This window comes from Physella acuta, unplaced genomic scaffold, assembly GCF_028476545.2.
Source record: "Physella acuta isolate Inbredline_101_S28 unplaced genomic scaffold, ASM2847654v3 ptg001333l, whole genome shotgun sequence".
In the NCBI taxonomy this organism is placed as follows: Eukaryota; Metazoa; Mollusca; class Gastropoda; family Physidae; genus Physella; species Physella acuta.
The window spans coordinates 464043-483176 of NW_026732848.1; the positions used below are offsets into that span (position 1 = coordinate 464043).

A 19134-nucleotide genomic window follows, 5' to 3' on the forward strand; every position below is an offset into this window, starting at 1 on the left:
TAAAGAAGATGAAGTAGAGTTTACCTCTACTGTGTTCTCTGTGAAGTGAGATTGTGGACAGTTTTATAGCATTGCTACTTGTTATAGGCTTACAAAGCTGACCAAGTTGTATGTAGAGTACTTTTAATACATTGGGCTAGCTGCTACGTAGTGCTAAATGTGTGAATGCTACATGGTGCTGAATGTGACTGCTACATGGTGCTAAATGTGTGACTTCTACATGGTGCTGAATGTGTGACTGCTACATGGTGCTAAATGTGTGACTGCTACATAGTGCTAAATGTGTGACTGTTACACTACATGGTGCTAAATGTGTAACTGCTACATGGTGCTAAATGTGTGACTGCTACATAGTGCTAAATGTGTGACTGCTACATAGTGCTAAATGTGTGACTGTTAGACTACATGGTGCTAAATGTGTGACTGCTACATGGTGCTAAATGTGTGACTGTTACATGGTGCTAAATGTGTGACTGTTACATGGTGCTAAATGTGTGACTGCTACATAGTGCTAAATGTGTGACTGTTACATGGTGCTAAATGTGTGACTGTTACACTACATGGTGCTAAATGTGCGACAGCTACATGGTGCTAAATGTGTGACTGCTACATAGTGCTAAATGTGTGACTGTTACATGGTGCTAAATGTGTGACTGTTACACTACATAGTGCTAAATGTGTGACTGCTACATGGTGCTAAATGTGTGACTGTTACACTACATGGTGCTAAATGTGTGACTGCTACATGGTGCTAAATGTGTGACTGCTACATAGTGCTAAATGTGTGACTGTTACACTACATAGTGCTAAATGTGTGACTGTTACATGGTGCTAAATGTGTGACTGCTACATAGTGCTAAATGTGTGACTGTTACATGGTGCTAAATGTGTGACTGTTACACCTTGCTAAATGTGTGACTTCTACATGGTGCTAAATGTGTGACTGTTACACTACATAGTGCTAAATGTGTGACTGTTACACTACATAGTGCTAAATGTGTGACTGCTACATGGTGCTAAATGTGTGACTGCTACATGGTGCTAAATGTGTGACTGCTACATGGTGCTAAATGTGTGACTGCTACATGGTGCTAAATGTGTGACTGCTACATGGTGCTAAATGTGTGACTGCTACATGGTGCTAAATGTGTGACTGCTACATTGTGCTAAATGTGTGACTGTTACACTACATAGTGCTAAATGTGTGACTGTTACACTACATGGTGCTAAATGTGTGACTGTTACATAGTGCTAAATGTGTGACTGTTACACTACATGGTGCTAAATGTGTGACTGCTACATGGTGCTAAATGTGTGACTGCTACATGGTGCTAAATGTGTGACTGCTGCATAGTGCTAAATGTGTGACTGTTACACTACATAGTGCTAAATGTGTGACTGCTACATGGTGCTAAATGTGTGACTGCTACATGGTGCTAAATGTGTGACTGTTACATTGTGCTAAATGTGTGACTGTTACACTACATGGTGCTAAATGTGTGACTGTTACACTACATAGTGCTAAATGTGTGACTGTTACACTACATGGTGCTAAATGTGTGACTGTTACACTACATAGTGCTAAATGTGTGACTGTTACACTACATGGTGCTAAATGTGTGACTGTTACATAGTGCTAAATGTGTGACTGTTACACTACATGGTGCTAAATGTGTGACTGCTACATGGTGCTAAATGTGTGACTGCTACATGGTGCTAAATGTGTGACTGCTACATGGTGCTAAATGTGTGACTGCTACATGGTGCTAAATGTGTGACTGCTACATGGTGCTAAATGTGTGACTGCTACATGGTGCTAAATGTGTGACTGCTACATGGTGCTAAATGTGTGACTACTACATGGTGCTAAATGTGTGACTGCTACATGGTGCTAAATGTGTGACTGCTACATGGTGCTAAATGTGTGACTGCTACATAGTGCTAAATGTGTGACTGCTACATAGTGCTAAATGTGTGACTGTTACACTACATAGTGCTAAATGTGTGACTGCTACATGGTGCTAAATGTGTGACTGCTACATTGTGCTAAATGTGTGACTGTTACACTACATGGTGCTAAATGTGTGACTGTTACACTACATAGTGCTAAATGTGTGACTGTTACACTACATGGTGCTAAATGTGTGACTGTTACATAGTGCTAAATGTGTGACTGTTACACTACATGGTGCTAAATGTGTGACTGCTACATAGTGCTAAATGTGTGACTGTTACACTACATGGTGCTAAATGTGTGACTGCTACATAGTGCTAAATGTGTGACTGTTACACTACATGGTGCTAAATGTGTGACTGCTACATAGTGCTAAATGTGTGACTGTTACACTACATGGTGCTAAATGTGTGACTGTTACATAGTGCTAAATGTGTGACTGTTACACTACATGGTGCTAAATGTGTGACTGCTACATAGTGCTAAATGTGTGACTGTTACACTACATGGTGCTAAATGTGTGACTGTTACATAGTGCTAAATGTGTGACTGTTACACTACATGGTGCTAAATGTGTGACTGCTACATAGTGCTAAATGTGTGACTGTTACACTACATGGTGCTAAATGTGTGACTGCTACATGGTGCTAAATGTGTGACTGCTACATGGTGCTAAATGTGTGACTGCTACATGGTGCTAAATGTGTGACTGCTACATGGTGCTAAATGTGTGACTGCTACATAGTGCTAAATGTGTGACTGTTACACTACATGGTGCTAAATGTGTGACTGCTACATGGTGCTAAATGTGTGACTGCTACATGGTGCTAAATGTGTGACTGCTACATGGTGCTAAATGTGTGACTGCTACATGGTGCTAAATGTGTGACTACTACATAGTGCTAAATGTGTGACTGCTACATAGTGCTAAATGTGTGACTGTTACACTACATGGTGCTAAATGTGTGACTGCTACATGGTGCTAAATGTGTGACTGCTACATGGTGCTAAATGTGTGACTGCTACATGGTGCTAAATGTGTGACTGCTACATGGTGCTAAATGTGTGACTGTTACACTACATAGTGCTAAATGTGTGACTGTTACATGGTGCTAAATGTGTGACTGCTACATAGTGCTAAATGTGTGACTGCTACATGGTGCTAAATGTGTGACTGTTACACTACATAGTGCTAAATGTGTGACTGCTACATAGTGCTAAATGTGTGACAGTTACACTACATAGTGCTAAATGTGTGACTGCTACATGGTGCTAAATGTGTGACTGCTACATGGTGCTAAATGTGTGACTACTACATAGTGCTAAATGTGTGACTGCTACATAGTGCTAAATGTGTGACTGTTACACTACATGGTGCTAAATGTGTGACTGCTACATGGTGCTAAATGTGTGACTGCTACATGGTGCTAAATGTGTGACTGCTACATGGTGCTAAATGTGTGACTGCTACATGGTGCTAAATGTGTGACTGTTACACTACATAGTGCTAAATGTGTGACTGTTACATGGTGCTAAATGTGTGACTGCTACATAGTGCTAAATGTGTGACTGCTACATGGTGCTAAATGTGTGACTGTTACACTACATAGTGCTAAATGTGTGACTGCTACATAGTGCTAAATGTGTGACAGTTACACTACATAGTGCTAAATGTGTTACTGTTACATGGTGCTAAATGTGTGACTGCTACATAGTGCTAAATGTGTGACTGCTACATGGTGCTAAATGTGTGACTGTTACACTACATAGTGCTAAATGTGTGACTGCTACATTGTGCTAAATGTGTGACTGATACATAGTGCTAAATGTGTGACTGCTACATGGTGATATGTGTGTGACTGTTACAACAAACTATACTGTAAATCCATTAAATATATCTTCTTATAACCCGCTCAACATAAAAACACGCGTACATTTAAACTTCGCACCTATTTAAACAGTGCGCAATATTCGCAGGAAGCGGAAATAAAATTAAAAAAAATAAACAATACAAATAAACAACACAATTCTACGAGACACAGTACTCAAATTAAAATGCTTTTCTGGCGGTAAACATGCAGAATATTTTTATACTTGTCACGTGAATTAATCTAAACTGTTGAGTAGTTAGATATTTCCATACAGCATTTTAAAGCCTAAATTGTATTGATGTTAAAAATTATTCTACCAAGATTCCATACCCAGCTTACTAAATATAAGTTCGATCAAGTAGACGTGTTTTGGTGCTTAAGTTCTAACGCTACATCTAAACATGAGCTCAAAAACATTACTCTCTTAGTTAATGGTGTTAAGCGTTACACACTCAGTGTTTCTTTCAGACTTTTTTTTCACCGGAGGAGGACACTTGGTATTTTTAAGAGGGGGGGGGGGGGGACACTAGTAAAAGTATATATAATTTCTATATAAATTCCATTTCGACCGGGGCGGGGCGGTAGTCTTTGTTCGGGGGGAGGGGGGGGGGGGGTGTTTGGAAGGGGGGGGTGTTTGGAAGGGGAGGGGGTGTTATGTGCTCCGGAAAGATAACTCTAGTAACAATGCTCTCGTTCTTTGAGTTAAGTTGCTGTTATTTTTTATTTTAGAAAACTTGTTAGGAAATTGTAATAGAAATGTATTAATATACCGATCTCAGTCAATATTTTAGAAAGAAATCGATGTTAATTTTTTTTTTGTGCAAAGTAGATCTATATATTTTCTATAAAAATTCCACTTCGCCCATTCGTAAATTGAAAACAAATGTTAGTGGCTTGATAGTAATCAAGGGCGACTATACCCTTCTTACAAGTATACTTCGAGAATAGTCTAGAGCAGGGGTCTCCAAACTACGGCCCGCGGGCCGGATGCGGCCCGCAAGGTCCTCTCATCCGGCCCGCGGAGATATTTTTGTCCACGGGAAAATGTTTGTTGGAGGTGGTTGAGGAGCTTTGCACAGAAAATTCAATACGATCTGAAAATGTAGCTTTGGGTACAAATACCATTGCCCGCCTTGTTGCAGACATCGATGAAAACATTGTGACTCAAATAATGAAAAACGCAAGCAAGTTTCGCCATTTTTCAATTGCATGGGATGAGTCGCTGAAATGTATATATATTTCTGTATAATTTATATTTCGTTGGGGGGGGGGGGGGGGGGGAGGGTAGGGAGAGGGGGTATATGTTCTTCGGTGGGGAGGGGGGGGGGGCTCAGCCACCCCAAAAAGATGCCTGGAAGAAACTGGCCCCCGAAATGATATTTGATAATTAATGCGTTCTCGGGCTGAAAAGTTTGGAGACCCCTGGTCTAGAGGCTGCAAGAACTATAAAAAATATATTCAAAATATACACTTTAAGAGTTACCTTCCCTACCCCCCCCCCCCAACCCCACCACCCACACTGGAATTTGTTTCTAAATGACACCCCCTCCCCTCCCTGGAAGTTTCAGTCCAATTCCATCTGGGATAAAGAAATCTTCTGAAAGAAACCTTGCTCCCCACCCACTCACCCACCCACCTAGAAATTTATTTTTAATGCCCCTTCCCCCCGGAAGTTTCCCCCCCCCCTCCAACCCCACTTAAAAACAAAATCTTCTAAAAAGAACCTAGCTCCCACCCCTTCCCCCCCACACGCCCCCTCCTCCCCCCACATACCCCCTTCTGCCCCACCCCCACACACGCCCTACCCCACACATGCCCCACCCCCTCCTCCCCCACATACCCCCTTCTGCCCCACCCCCCCCACACACGCCCTACCCCACACATGCTCCACCCCTCCTCCCCCACATACCCCCTTCTGCCCCCCCCCTCACACACACGCCCTACCCCACATATGCCCCACCCCTCCTCTCCCACATACCCCTTCTGACCCCCCCCCCTCACACACACGCCCCTATCCCACACATGCCCCACCCCTCCTCCCCCACATACCCCTTCTGCCCCCCCCTCACACACACGCCCTACCCCACACATGCCCCACCCCTCCTCCCCCACATACCCCCTTCTGCCCCACCCCCCACACACGCCCTACCCCACACATGCCCCACCCCTCCTCCCCCACATACCCCTTCTGCCCCCCCCTCACACACACGCCCTACCCCACACATGCCCCACCCCTCCTCTCCCACATACCCCTTCTGCCCCCCTCACACACACGCCCTACCCCACACATGCCCCACCCCTCCTCCCCCACATACCCCCTTCTGCCCCACCCCCCACACACGCCCTACCCCACACATGCCCCACCCCTCCTCCCCCACATACCCCTTCTGCCCCCCCCCCCCCCCTCACACACACGCCCTACCCCACACATGCCCCACCCCTCCTCTCCCACATACCCCTTCTGCCCCCTCTCACACACACGCCCTACCCCACACATGCCCCACCCCTCCTCCCCCACATACCCCCTTCTGCCCCACCCCCCACACACGCCCTACCCCACACATGCCCCACCCCTCCTCCCCCACATACCCCTTCTGCCCCCCCCCCCTCACACACACGCCCTACCCCACACATGCCCCACCCCTCCTCTCCCACATACCCCTTCTGCCCCCCCTCACACACACGCCCTACCCCACACATGCCCCACCCCTCCTCCCCCACATACCCCCTTCTGCCCCACCCCCCACACACGCCCTACCCCACACATGCCCCACCCCTCCTCCCCCACATACCCCTTCTGCCCCCCCCCCTCACACACACGCCCTACCCCACACATGCCCCACCCCTCCTCTCCCACATACCCCTTCTGCCCCCCCTCACACACACGCCCTACCCCACACATGCCCCCCCACATACACGCCCCACTCCCCACGGCTTTTGACAACGCACCACTTCCAGCCACCTCCGCCTCTTGCTGTGGAAGAACTGGCTCCTCCAGAAGAGGCGCCCCTTCAGCTTCACCTTGGAGCTGCTGCTGCCCGTGTTCCTGGCAATGTACTTCCTGTACATCAAGAGCATCTCGCGAGAGCTGGCACTCGAGGCCATCAGCTACGGCTCGGAGGAAGTGTGCGCCACGAGACGGACGATGGGCGTGGCTTACGCGCCGTCGTGCTCAGGGACCGACGAGTTTGTGCGGATGTTGTCGACGAAGAACCGGGACGAGGAAAAGGAAAGTAGGTATCTTTATGACTTTGTGATGTGAATGTTTGTCGCTTATAAGATATAAGTCATTATATGCGGACTATGATGTGATTTTGGTTTATAAATTTATTGATTTAATTGTTGATAGCTTATATGTTTTTAAAGTTCAACAAAGAAGCCCACGTCAAAAGCAGTTTTTCTTTCAGAAGTTTTTCTTCGAGGGGGGGGGGGGGGGGGGGGGGGGCACTGGAATTTTTTGGGGATGGACTAAATGTTCATTTATAAATTATATTTTGTTCGGGGGGCGGGGGGCAGTAGATGTTCTTCGAGGGGGTGGGGCGGAGCAATAGATGCCCGAAAAAAAACTCCGGCAAAAGCCATTTTACTTTTAGACCTAACGATCTATACTGTAGATAAAGCTTCTAATTTCGGTTCAATTAATAGCTAAAACAAGAATGTTTTCTCTGAGCCGTAAAAAGTTTTCTGTACAGATGCAAAAGAGGATTTTAATTATTATTTTGTTCCGCAGACAATTCGGGAAATATGAATTCACTTTTTTATTTTGTTTTACACTCAGGCGAATGTGGATTCCATATTACATTTTCTTTCGCAGATGGCCCATCAAATACGGATTCCATTTTCGGGTTCACCACAGAGGACGACGCCTTGAAATTCCAAGCCGATAATCCGCTGCTAATCTCGCTAATCCTCTCCTTCCCTGACCTCTCGCAGAGCGACTGCGTCATCAAGAGAAACACCAGAGTCATTTTCCGTGAGCCTCAGAGTTTTCTCCCCGTCAAGCTGGATAACTTGTACTCGAACCCGGACCCTACGGCTCTTGGACAGATGAACGGTTAGTAAACTGTCAATTACACGGCTTTGTCCTCTTTGCTCCTTGTATAACATAGGGCCTCAACATTGGACAGATGAATGGTTAGTAAACTGTCATTGTCTTGACTTTGACTTAGTTTTCTTTGCTCCTTGTGGAACATAGGTCCTCAACATTGGACAGATGACTGGTTAGTAAACTGTCAATGTCTTGACTTTGTCCTCTTTGCTCCTTGTATAACATAGGGCCTCAACATTGGACAGATGAACGGTTAGTAAACTGTCAATGTCTTGACTTTGTCCTCTTTGCTCCTTGTATAACATAGGGCCTCAACATTGGACAGATGAACGGTTAGTAAACTCTCAATGACTTGACTTTGTCCTCTTTGCTCCTTGTATAACATAGGGCCTCAACATTGGACAGATGAACGGTTAGTAAACTCTCAATGACTTGACTTTGTCCTCTTTGCTCCTTGTATAACATAGGGCCTCAACATTGGACAGATGAACGGTTAGTAAACTCTCAATGACTTGACTTTGTCCTCTTTGCTCCTTGTATAACATAGGGCCTCAACATTGGACAGATGAACGGTTAGTAAACTCTCAATGACTTGACTTTGTCCTCTTTGCTCCTTGTATAACATAGGGCCTCAACATTGGACAGATGAACGGTTAGTAAACTCTCAATGACTTGACTTTGTCCTCTTTGCTCCTTGTATAACATAGGGCCTCAACATTGGACAGATGAACGGTTAGTAAACTCTCAATGACTTGACTTTGTCCTCTTTGCTCCTTGTATAACATAGGGCCTCAACATTGGACAGATGAACGGTTAGTAAACTCTCAATGACTTGACTTTGTCCTCTTTGCTCCTTGTATAACATAGGGCCTCAACATTGGACAGATGAACGGTTAGTAAACTCTCAATGACTTGACTTTGTCCTCTTTGCTCCTTGTATAACATAGGGCCTCAACATTGGACAGATGAACGGTTAGTAAACTCTCAATGACTTGACGTTGTCCTCTTTGCTCCTTGTATAACATAGGGCCTCAACATTGGACAGATGAACGGTTAGTAAACTGTCAATGTCTTGACTTTGTCCTCTTTGCTCCTTGTATAACATAGGGCCTCAACATTGGACAGATGAACGGTTAGTAAACTCTCAATGACTTGACTTTGTCCTCTTTGCTCCTTGTATAACATAGGGCCTCAACATTGGACAGATGAACGGTTAGTAAACTCTCAATGACTTGACTTTGTCCTCTTTGCTGCCCGTGGAACATAGGGCCTCAACCATACCCTTCCATTTTGTCCAGTCCCCGGCTATTTATTTAAACAGTCATTAGTAATTAGCAATTTATCATGCAGGGTAGAGGTGGCAGACACAGTTCTTTATTATGCTAGTGAACTGCTCAAAATAAGACCCAAACTCGTAGCCCATTTCGTGAGCAGTATTTTAATTCATGTCGTGTATTATTTTGCCAATAAAAATATAGGAACTTGTTTTGAGTTGTTGTTCTTTGAGTTGCAATATCTTTTTGTTTAAACTGGTATCATTATGAAGTTACGTTATTGTAATTAATGATAATTCTTAACTACCGCAAGAAGGGATAATGTGGTCAGGTAGTAGACCGTACGACCGCTAACAAGACGGTTAAATAAATATTCACTAAACCTTGGGGAACTAACAATCTGCATAAGATATATTACAGAATCTGCTTCGTTTCAATATAGTCACAATAAAACCACCACTTGTGTAAGTTTTAAATATCTTAAGCTATCGTTGCTGAAGTAGTGTATACCATTCAATTTTTTTTAGTTTGGTCAGTTTTGTTGCTATGTAGCTAGTCTTCTAAATAAAATAGCGCCCCTTTTGTGTTGTCTTTTGCTTTAAAATAAATATTTGACTGTATTTTTGTTTCGCTGCCAAAGTCACTCCACTCATGGTACAGTGTTTCTTTTGGGCGTTTGATCCGCGATGGTGGAGGGAGGGGGGTAGGCAATTATAATTATGGTAAAATAGATATTTTCTATTTAACTGACGAAGTGGGTAGAGGCGGCGGCTCCAAAACGGACTCCCCCCCCCCAACCCCCATGAGAGAAGCTTGAAAAGAACACTGTAAAGACGTCACCTGTTTACACACATCTCTGCATCAAATTATTGCACGTTCCTGCCTGTGCAATCTGTTACAGTCTCCAAACTTGTATTTTCTGATTTTAGAATCAAGCTTCAATGTATTCTTTCTATCTCTCCCAAAGATTCCGATGAGCAAAGCTTCTACTCCCTGTACAGAACCACCCACTTCATGCAGATGAAGTTAGCCGAGGCGTTCATTCGTTACTGGGGCGGCAAGGCTTTACCCAACGACACCAACATTTTCACCAAAAGGCTGCCGTCGCTGCCCCACGAAAGGGAGGTGTTTGGGAAGTTCTTGAAGAACCTGTCCGTGTTCTTTCTGGTGATGTTCATGATGAGCATCGTCATCAATACAGGGGATTTGATCATTGAGAAGAACACACACATTAAGGTAAGGGGGGGGGGGGGGGAATCTGGTGTTTGTGAGGGCAGGGTCACCGGTGACAGTTAGTGACGTCACAGTCGCGTTAACAGTACAGATCACGTTGTAAGTAAGTAAATAGCATATCTCATTTTCACTCACATGAAAGGTCACGGTTATGATAAAATAAAAGAACATGTTTTAATAAATCAATAGATCACGATTTCGATAATAAAGTATCAGATCACGTTTAAATAAATTAACAGATCACGTTTTCCCTAAAGTATCAGATCACGTTTCAACGTTTTACTTAAGTAAGATGTCATGTTTTAATAAACTAAATAATAAATCAAGTCGCAGTAATACACATCGCAAGCGCTGTTCGACATTCGCATCAAAACTATGATTTTCATTTTTATAAATATGATTTTATGTATTGGGCGGTAGATATCGCTTGCTAACTGGAAAGCAAAGTTTCGTTGTTTTTTTATCTCAAACGACGGACCAGCCATCTCTGAGTACCTGACTCATGTTGGGGAAAGCAAATGTGGTTGGACATAGTTTAAAACACAAAGCTTGTGCCGAAGTCAAAAACACTGAACAACTCTGCTCCACCCGACTTGTTGACGATCAGATACCGTAGCGTTACTTTCAACGTCTAACTTCTTCTTCTGCGTTCTTAATTTTTAGTGTTTGAAGAGATTCTCGGAAGAGATTTCCTCCAACACTGTGTCAACTTATGCGCTATTGAGGCCATTGACTCCGATTTCAGCCTGCTTTTCATTTTGGATTTGCTTCCATAGTCTTTGCCCAACCAAGAACAAACTAAACTGCAGCAGTTGTTTGATTTTGTAGTTGCTGTCCCCAGCTGTCGAGCCTCATCTGCCCTAGGGTTCGAACTCGAGACTTTTCGGTTTTAGCAACCATGAGCTTTACCCACTCGACCACGCCGACCCCTCTACGTCTAACAAGCCTCGCGTTTCTCCCCAGATAGCCATGGTCCAGGTTGGACTCGATCTCACAGCTCACAAGATTTCCTGGTTCCTGACCTTCTTCCTCAAGTACCTCACCCCCATCGTCCTGACCTCGACCTTGATGTGCATGCCGCTGGTGACGCGGCCCGTGCTCACCCAGACGGAAGTGACGCTTCTCATCGCCTTTCTCATGGCCTACGCCCTGGCCATGATGAGTTTCTCCTACCTGGTCAGCGCATGCGTCAACAAAAGTGAGTGACGTCAACGGCTGACGGTGTTAGTTCCGCATGAATGCTTGTGCATGTAACATAAAACATAAATAGGTAACAGGGTTAAAGCTAGATGATGATCAAATTTAGAACTTTGTAATGAAACAGGTATTTTGTATCCCTACAAATTCAAAACAATAACAGGTACAATGGACGTTTCAACCTAAGGTCTTCCTCAGCAGACAAAAGTGTGGTGAACGACTCAGAGGCGTTGGGGGTCGTGGTGTGCAGTAGGGAAGGAGAGTATAGATAAAAGATACCTGCTCGTTTCAGCCATCTGGTGCTCGAGTGCCGAATCCTAGTATGAACCACCATTCCGTGTTCATGCGGTCTTTAAAATTAAATAAAAAACGGGCAGCGGTATAAAAAAAAAGTCAGTTTTAATATTGTGTTTACTCTTACTAAAATGATTAGCCAAAGTAACACTGTCTTCATTTTTCTTGATCGTAGGTGTTAGAACTTAAAAGTCAGATACCTAAAGCAAAATAAAAGTCCCTCTAGAATTATACTTTGAAAATAGGAATCTGTAACAAATTTATGACGCAGCCCTTGGACCGAAATGCCAATGAACTTATACTTGTCTTTAGCATGTAAAAATACTAACACTAACTGTTTGTATAACTATACGACCTTACCTGGAGAACACGGCAATACTTTTGTCTTTCCTGTCTTTAGCCTCTTTTGAAGCGGTCACTTCCGGTATCGTCTTCGTCCTGTTCTACCTGCCGTGGTACACGATCAACATGGTGGGCGTGGCCTATATGAGCTACGGCACGCTCATGTTCTGGTGTCTCTTCTTCAACACCGCCATGGCCGTGGGGGCGAACGTCATTTACCTGCATGAGACTCACAGTGAGTTGATGTGTTACATGGGCACAGTGAGTTGGTGTGTTACATGGGCACAGTGAGTTGGTGTGTTACATGGGCACAGTCTTGGTGTGTTACACAGCGAGTGGTGTGTTACACAGTGAGTTAGTGTGTTATACAGTGAGTTAGTGTGTTACACAGTGAGTGGTGTGTTACATAGTGAGTTGGTGTGTTACGTAGTGCGTTGGTGTGTTACACAGTGAGTTGATGTGTTACAAGAACACAGTCAGTAGGTGTGTTATACAGTGAGTTGGTGTGTTATACAGTGAGTTGGTATGTTACACTGTGAGTGGTGTGTTACACAGTGAGTTGGTGTGTTACATAGTGAGTTGGTGTGTTACATAGTGAGTTGGTGTGTTACACAGTGAGTTGATGTGTTACACGGGCACAGTGAGTAGGTGTGTTACACAGTGAGTTGGAGTGTTATAAAGTGAGTTTGTGTGTTATACAGTGAGTTGGTGTGTTACAAAGTGAGTTGGTGTTGTTATAAAGTGAGTTGGTGTTCTACATTTTGTATTAATTCGGGTAGAACATGTGTTTACTAACTGACCTTTACCCTAACCTCATCTCAGTTCCTCTACCCTTAACTTTTAACTCACACCAATCCCATTCACCTTAACCCTAACCTTATCTTAGTTCCTATTGCCTTAACTGTAAACTCACATCGACCCCCAATGACCTTAACCTCTGTTCTCCTACCCCCCCCCCCCACAGTGAAACCCCTCAGCTGGTCTACGGCCTCCTCCCACGGGGACAACCTGGTGACGGTCAACCTACTGGAGGCCACACTCATGCTGCTGCTGGACGCCAGTGTGTACTCACTCCTGGCCATGTACATCGAGCAGGTCAACCCGGGGGAGCTCGGCATACCCAAACCTTATTTGTTCTTTCTTCAGGTACATTAAGCAGGTCATCCCGGGGGAGGGGGGGGGGAGCTCGGCTTACCCACGCTCAACCTGTTTTCATCAGGTACAGGCAGGATAAGCCGGGGGGGGGCGGCATACCTAAGCACCTTGTTCTTTCTTCAGGTACAGGGTCAACCCCTAACCCCCACCCCTTACAGAAAGCAATACCGTCTAATATATTTTTAACATATCGTCTGTGCCGTGTTAGATGTGTTTTTTTTTTAAAATAGTCGATAAATATTGTAAATATGTGAATGTTGAAAGAAATATATCACACAAGTAAACGATAATATTGTAATAATACTAAAACTAAAATAAAAATTGTTAATGTACAAAAAATTAAAAAAGATGTCCATGTTAAATTTAGCGTACTTATAGCCTAAAGTTCCTAGATTAATAAACAATAAAGGCTTATTTTCTTTGATGATTAAAACAAGTATTAACGTTTTTTTTTAAATAGAAAGATGATATTTAAAAATAGTTTTACTATGAAAGTTTTGAAAAATATCTGAAGACGTTTGTTTTTAAGAATCTCTGCTGGTTAGATCCAATTCTATTAATCATTTATTTGACGCACACATTTTAGTTGGGTAAGCACGATTTTTCGAACAACCAAATACTTGATGTAACTAAGTAAAACACTCATTTTTTGTACAATCACACTCTTCTTCACACCCCCACTATAATGACGTATAATTATCGAGCACGTGTGGCTAAGAGGTTAAAGGTTATCTGGTTTCAGAGTTCGTTGTGGACAAAGTCGGAGTCTAAAACATATGGAGAGGCTAACACGCCGGAAACTGATGCCAAATTTGAGGCTGAACCAGCTAACTTGCAGATGGGAATTCAAGTCAATAATATAAATAAGGTGAGGACACGGTGTGGAGGTTATGTTGAGGATTCAAACCATGTTTTTGGATGATCATTGGGATACTGTTTTGTAAATATCATTGGGATCATTAGGATAATGTTTTGTAAATATGTATGGATAAATACTAAGTCATATTTGTACATACATATTGAAAATAAATGGGACCATGATTTCTATCGATATTTTAAGGGCTTTGAACCAATCAATTGAAACTCTTGTATATCTTCTTTTTCTTCGTTCTTAATTTTAATATTGTAGGGATTTCCTCCCAACACAATTAAGTATTACGTGGCAACATGTTTAGCGCTATATGGCTCATTAATTCCGACTTGAGCTAACTTTTCTTTCTAGATTTGCCTCCATAGCAACAATTTGCTACCATCAATAACAATCTGCATGGCAGCAGATGTTTGATTTTGGCGTTTTCCCTCCTAGATGAGTTGTCTTCCCAAGCTAATGAAGCTCATATATATATATATATATATATATATATATATATATATATATATATATATATATATATATATATATGACACTATTTGTGGTTAATACTCATTCATTCACTCAACTAACATGTGTATATGATGTTCAAGTGTTTGTGTTTAGCGCTTACATCAAGAATTTAGTACGTTTATCCATTTTCCCTTTGAAACTGCCTGATATAAAGGTGTGTTTTTTTCCTAACAACAGAGCTATGGGGAAAATAAGGTTCTGGCTAACGTTTCCTTAAACATATACGAGGATCAGATTACAGTTATATTGGGCCACAATGGTGCAGGCAAAACAACGCTCTTTAATATTTTAACAGGTAAGGTCAAAGTTTTAGTTAATTCATAAAAAATTAATTAGGCAACCAATTAAGTCAAATTTAATGCCATGTTGCATTGTCTTCATGTCTTGACCCACGTACCAACTATGAACCGTATCTGTTGGTTAGAAGTGCCAGTAATTTCACTCGGGCGTTTCGATCTAAACAGAATGACGACAGACAAAGACAGTGAGTTTGTAAAAGCTTGTAAAAATAGGTTTGAATACAAAAATTAGTATATCAGAAGAAAGCTAAGTAGGTAAATAATGATGTTGCTAGCGTTTGTCTGTTGATTTAGATTCTGGAATGTTCTGTTTAATATCTCGCCAGGGGTGACCCGGCCCTGCTCAGGTACTGCTGTCCTGAGGGGTTACGACATCGGCACCAAGGTCTACAGAGTGCGCAAGTTCCTGGGGGTGTGCCTGCAACACAACGTGCTCTTCGACAACCTCACTGTGTGGGAACACATGTATCTCTACGCCAACGTGGGTTTTATTCTGGTCTAGGACATTACCCACGTCATTTACCCCTCACCGTACTTTCCTCCTGGCATTATCCCCCCGGAGACATTACCCCCCCCCCCTTCCCCCGTCATTTACCTATCACCGGACTTTCCCTCTGACATTATCCCCCTGGAGACATTACCCCGCTCCCTGTTAATTACCCCCCCCCCCCCAACCAATATTTAAGAACCCTGACCCTAACCATAAATCTATAGTTAACCCTAACCCCAACAACAATCCTAACACCAGCTTTAAACCTACATCAAACCCTAACCCTATCCCTAACTCGGAATGGGCGAAGGGGGGTAATTGACAAAATGGGTAAATAACAGGGGGATAATTGCTTGGGGGATGTCTGGGGAGGGGAAATGTCCGGGGGTGATTGACGAAGGGGGGGGGGCAGTGGCGTAGCGAGGTCGGGTGTCACCCGGTGCGGCACTTAATGGTGTCACCCCCCAGAGGCGTTGCGACCCTTCCCGGGAACAAACTTTCAAGTTTTCGATTTGCACCCCCCCCCCTCAACCTTTCGATTTGCACCCCCCCCCCCTCAAACTTTCGATTTGCACCCCCCACTCAAGTTTTTCTCTACATATTTTGCTATTTTTTGCCTTGGTGTCACCCCCCTAAATGGTGTCACCCGGTGCGATCCGCCCCCCCCGCCCCCCCCCCCCTCGCTACGCCCCTGGGGGGTAATGTCCTGTACCCATTTTCTTCATTCGCCCTATGAAATGTTAAATGAAAGCATTCTTCTTGTAATTTTTTTTTTTACATTTTTCAACTCCCCCTGAAACATACGCCACCCACAGAACTCTTCCATTCTTTCTGTACTGTTATTTTTTTCCCCCACTTCTTTCCAATTATTTGTATGCATTTTCTCAATTTCTCTGCGCCAAGTATTTTGGGGTCAACTTCGTTTTCTAACATCTTGTGAAAGGTTTCTGTATTGTATGGCATATCACTTCCTTCTTCATTTCATATTTGTTCTGTTCTTTCCAAAGCTATTGTGTTACCTATTTTTAAAATCGCTTTAAATTTAACATTCGTGATAGACAGCATCAAATAAAGATTATAATTGGTTCCACTCGCCTGTAAGTGAAGCATTACCTAAAATTAAACAATTTTTAAAATATCGAAGTTCTCTAAAGTTTTTTTTATTACATATAATCTCGTGCATGTAAACTGAAATCCCCCCACACACAAAAAATCTTAAAGAAAAATTAATTCTACCTACAATACTTATTTTACTCCCTCCTTTAAACGTAAAAATATTAAAATAACTTGAGTAGTTTTTTTGCTGGTTGAAACCAGTTGAAAGGTGGCGATGTCGTGGAGCAGGAGCTGAACGAACTGATGAAAAAGGCAAGCCTCGATGACAAGTCGGACAAGGTGGTCAGCACATTGGCCAGTGGGCACAAACGGAAGTTGTCCATAGCTCTAGCGCTAGTTGGTGGTTCAGAGGTTCGTGTTGTAGTAGGTCATTTACAGGTTCGTGTTGTAGTTGTTGGTCATTTATGTAGTTGGTCATTTACAGGTTCGTGTTATAGTTGGTCATTTACAGGTTCGTGTTGTAGTTGGTCATTTACAGGTTCGTGTTATAGTTGGTCATTTACAGGTTCGTATTGTAGTTGTTGGTCATTTATGTAGTTGGTCATTTACAGGTTCGTGTTGTAGTTGTTGGTCATTTATGTAGTTGGTCATTTACAGGTTCGTGTTGTAGTAGTTGGTCATTTACAGGTTCGTGTTGTAGTAGTTGGTCGTTGTTCGTATAGCAGTAGTTGATCCTTTACAGGTTCAAGTTGTAGTTGTTGGTCATTTACAGGTTCGGGTTTAGTAGTTGGTCATTTACAGGTTTGTGATGTAGTAGTTGGTCATTTACAGGTTCGTGTTGTAGTAGTTCGTCATTTACAGGCTCATATTGTAGTAGTTGGTCATTTATGTAGTTGGTCATTTATGTAGTTTTTCATTTACAGGTTTGTGTTGTTGTAGTTGGTCATTTACAGCTTAATGTTTTAGCAGTTGGTCATTTACAGGTTCGTGTTGTAGTTGGTCATTTACAGGTTCGTGTTGTAGTTGGTCATTTACAGGTTCGTGTTGTAGTAGTTGGTCATTTACAGGTTCATGTTGTAGTAGTTGGTCATTTACAGGTTTGTGATGTAGTAGTTGGTCGTTTACAGGTTCGTGTTGTAGTAGTTGGTCATTTATGTAGTTGGTCATTTATGTAGTTGGTCATTTACAGGTTTGTGTTGTAGTAGTTGGTCATTTACAGCTTAATGTTTTAGTAGTTGGTCATTTACAGGTTCGTGTTGTAGTTGGTCATTTACAGGTTCGTGTTGTAGTAGTTGGTCATTTACAGGTTCGTGTTGTAGTTGCTCATTTACAGGTTCGTGTTGTAGTAGTTGGTCATTTACAGGTTCATGTTGTAGTTGGTCATTTACAGGTTCGTGTTGTAGTAGTTGGTCATTTACAGGTTCGTGTTGTAGTTGGTCATTTACAGGTTCGTGTTGTAGTTGGTCATTTACAGGTTTGTGTTGTAGTAGTTGGTCATTTACAGCTTAATGTTTTAGTAGTTGGTCATTTACAGGTTCGTGTTGTAGTTGGTCATTTACAGCTTAATGTTTTAGTAGTTGGTCATTTACAGGTTCGTGTTGTAGTTGGTCATTTACAGGTTCGTGTTGTAGTAGTTGGTCATTTACAGGTTCATGTTGTAGTAGTTAGTCATTTACAGGTTCGTGTTGTAGTAGTTGGTCATTTACAGGTTCATGGTTCAACGATATGGTGGTCATCTAAGGTCACTATCGTCCGATTAACGTAACTTATGTGTGGGTCATTTACCATCACTCTTGGTCATTTAAGTCACTTTGGTCTCGGTCAGTTCACGTCACTCTAGCGTGTGTGATCTTATAATGGTATCTTACATCAGTGGTCATCTCACGTCACTAAGTAACTTGACGTCACTAAGTCATCTGACGTCACTAAGTAGCTTGACGTTACTAAGTCACGTGACGTCACTACGTCACGTGACCTCCCTCTCGTCCAGGTCATCGTTCTAGACGAGCCCACCACCAGCATCGACCCCCACTCCCGGCGCCAGATCTGGGATCTCCTGAGAGCCTACAAGACCGGCCGGACCGTGCTGCTCTCCACTCAGAACATGGAGGAGGCCGACGCCATAGGAGACCGTATCGCCATCATGGCTAAGGGCAGCTTCAAGTGCTGCGGCAGTCCGATGTTCCTGAAGAAAACTTACGGTAAGTTTAACACGTATATTATATCGACTGGCATTACTTGTATAAAAATAACGGTTTTAACTGTGTAAATTCTTACAAAAAAAAATAAAATAAATAGGTTAAAGATGAATGTGGTTGTTGTCAAACTGCTTACTTAAAAGGTTTAAATAAGTTGGGGATAGTCGGTGTTGACAGGAGCAGGGGTTAAGGAAAAAACATTTATATTGAGATCATTTTGTAACAGTCGGGATCATCATAGAATATATAATAAACATTAAATATACTTTTTATAGGAACGGCGTGGCCTAGCGGCGGAGAAATTCTTGAGTTCAAATCCGCGTTCAAATCAGAAGACCG

General features: G+C 42.9%; 1 protein-coding gene across 1 annotated transcript in view; it reads left to right on the forward strand.

Annotated features, from left to right (window-relative positions):
* The first annotated feature begins 6877 nt into the window (after positions 1-6877).
* The window catches only part of LOC131958540 (phospholipid-transporting ATPase ABCA3), a 33912-nt gene continuing 21655 nt past the window's right edge, over positions 6878-19134 (forward strand). Inside the window, exons 1-11 of the mRNA XM_059323626.1 lie at positions 6878-7058; positions 7640-7879; positions 10115-10383; positions 11344-11578; positions 12272-12448; positions 13178-13359; positions 14111-14236; positions 14930-15047; positions 15378-15532; positions 16859-17008; positions 18588-18798. Coding sequence (XP_059179609.1) covers positions 6878-7058; positions 7640-7879; positions 10115-10383; positions 11344-11578; positions 12272-12448; positions 13178-13359; positions 14111-14236; positions 14930-15047; positions 15378-15532; positions 16859-17008; positions 18588-18798 — 2044 coding nt within the window. The remainder of the gene's footprint in view (positions 7059-7639; positions 7880-10114; positions 10384-11343; positions 11579-12271; positions 12449-13177; positions 13360-14110; positions 14237-14929; positions 15048-15377; positions 15533-16858; positions 17009-18587; positions 18799-19134) is intronic.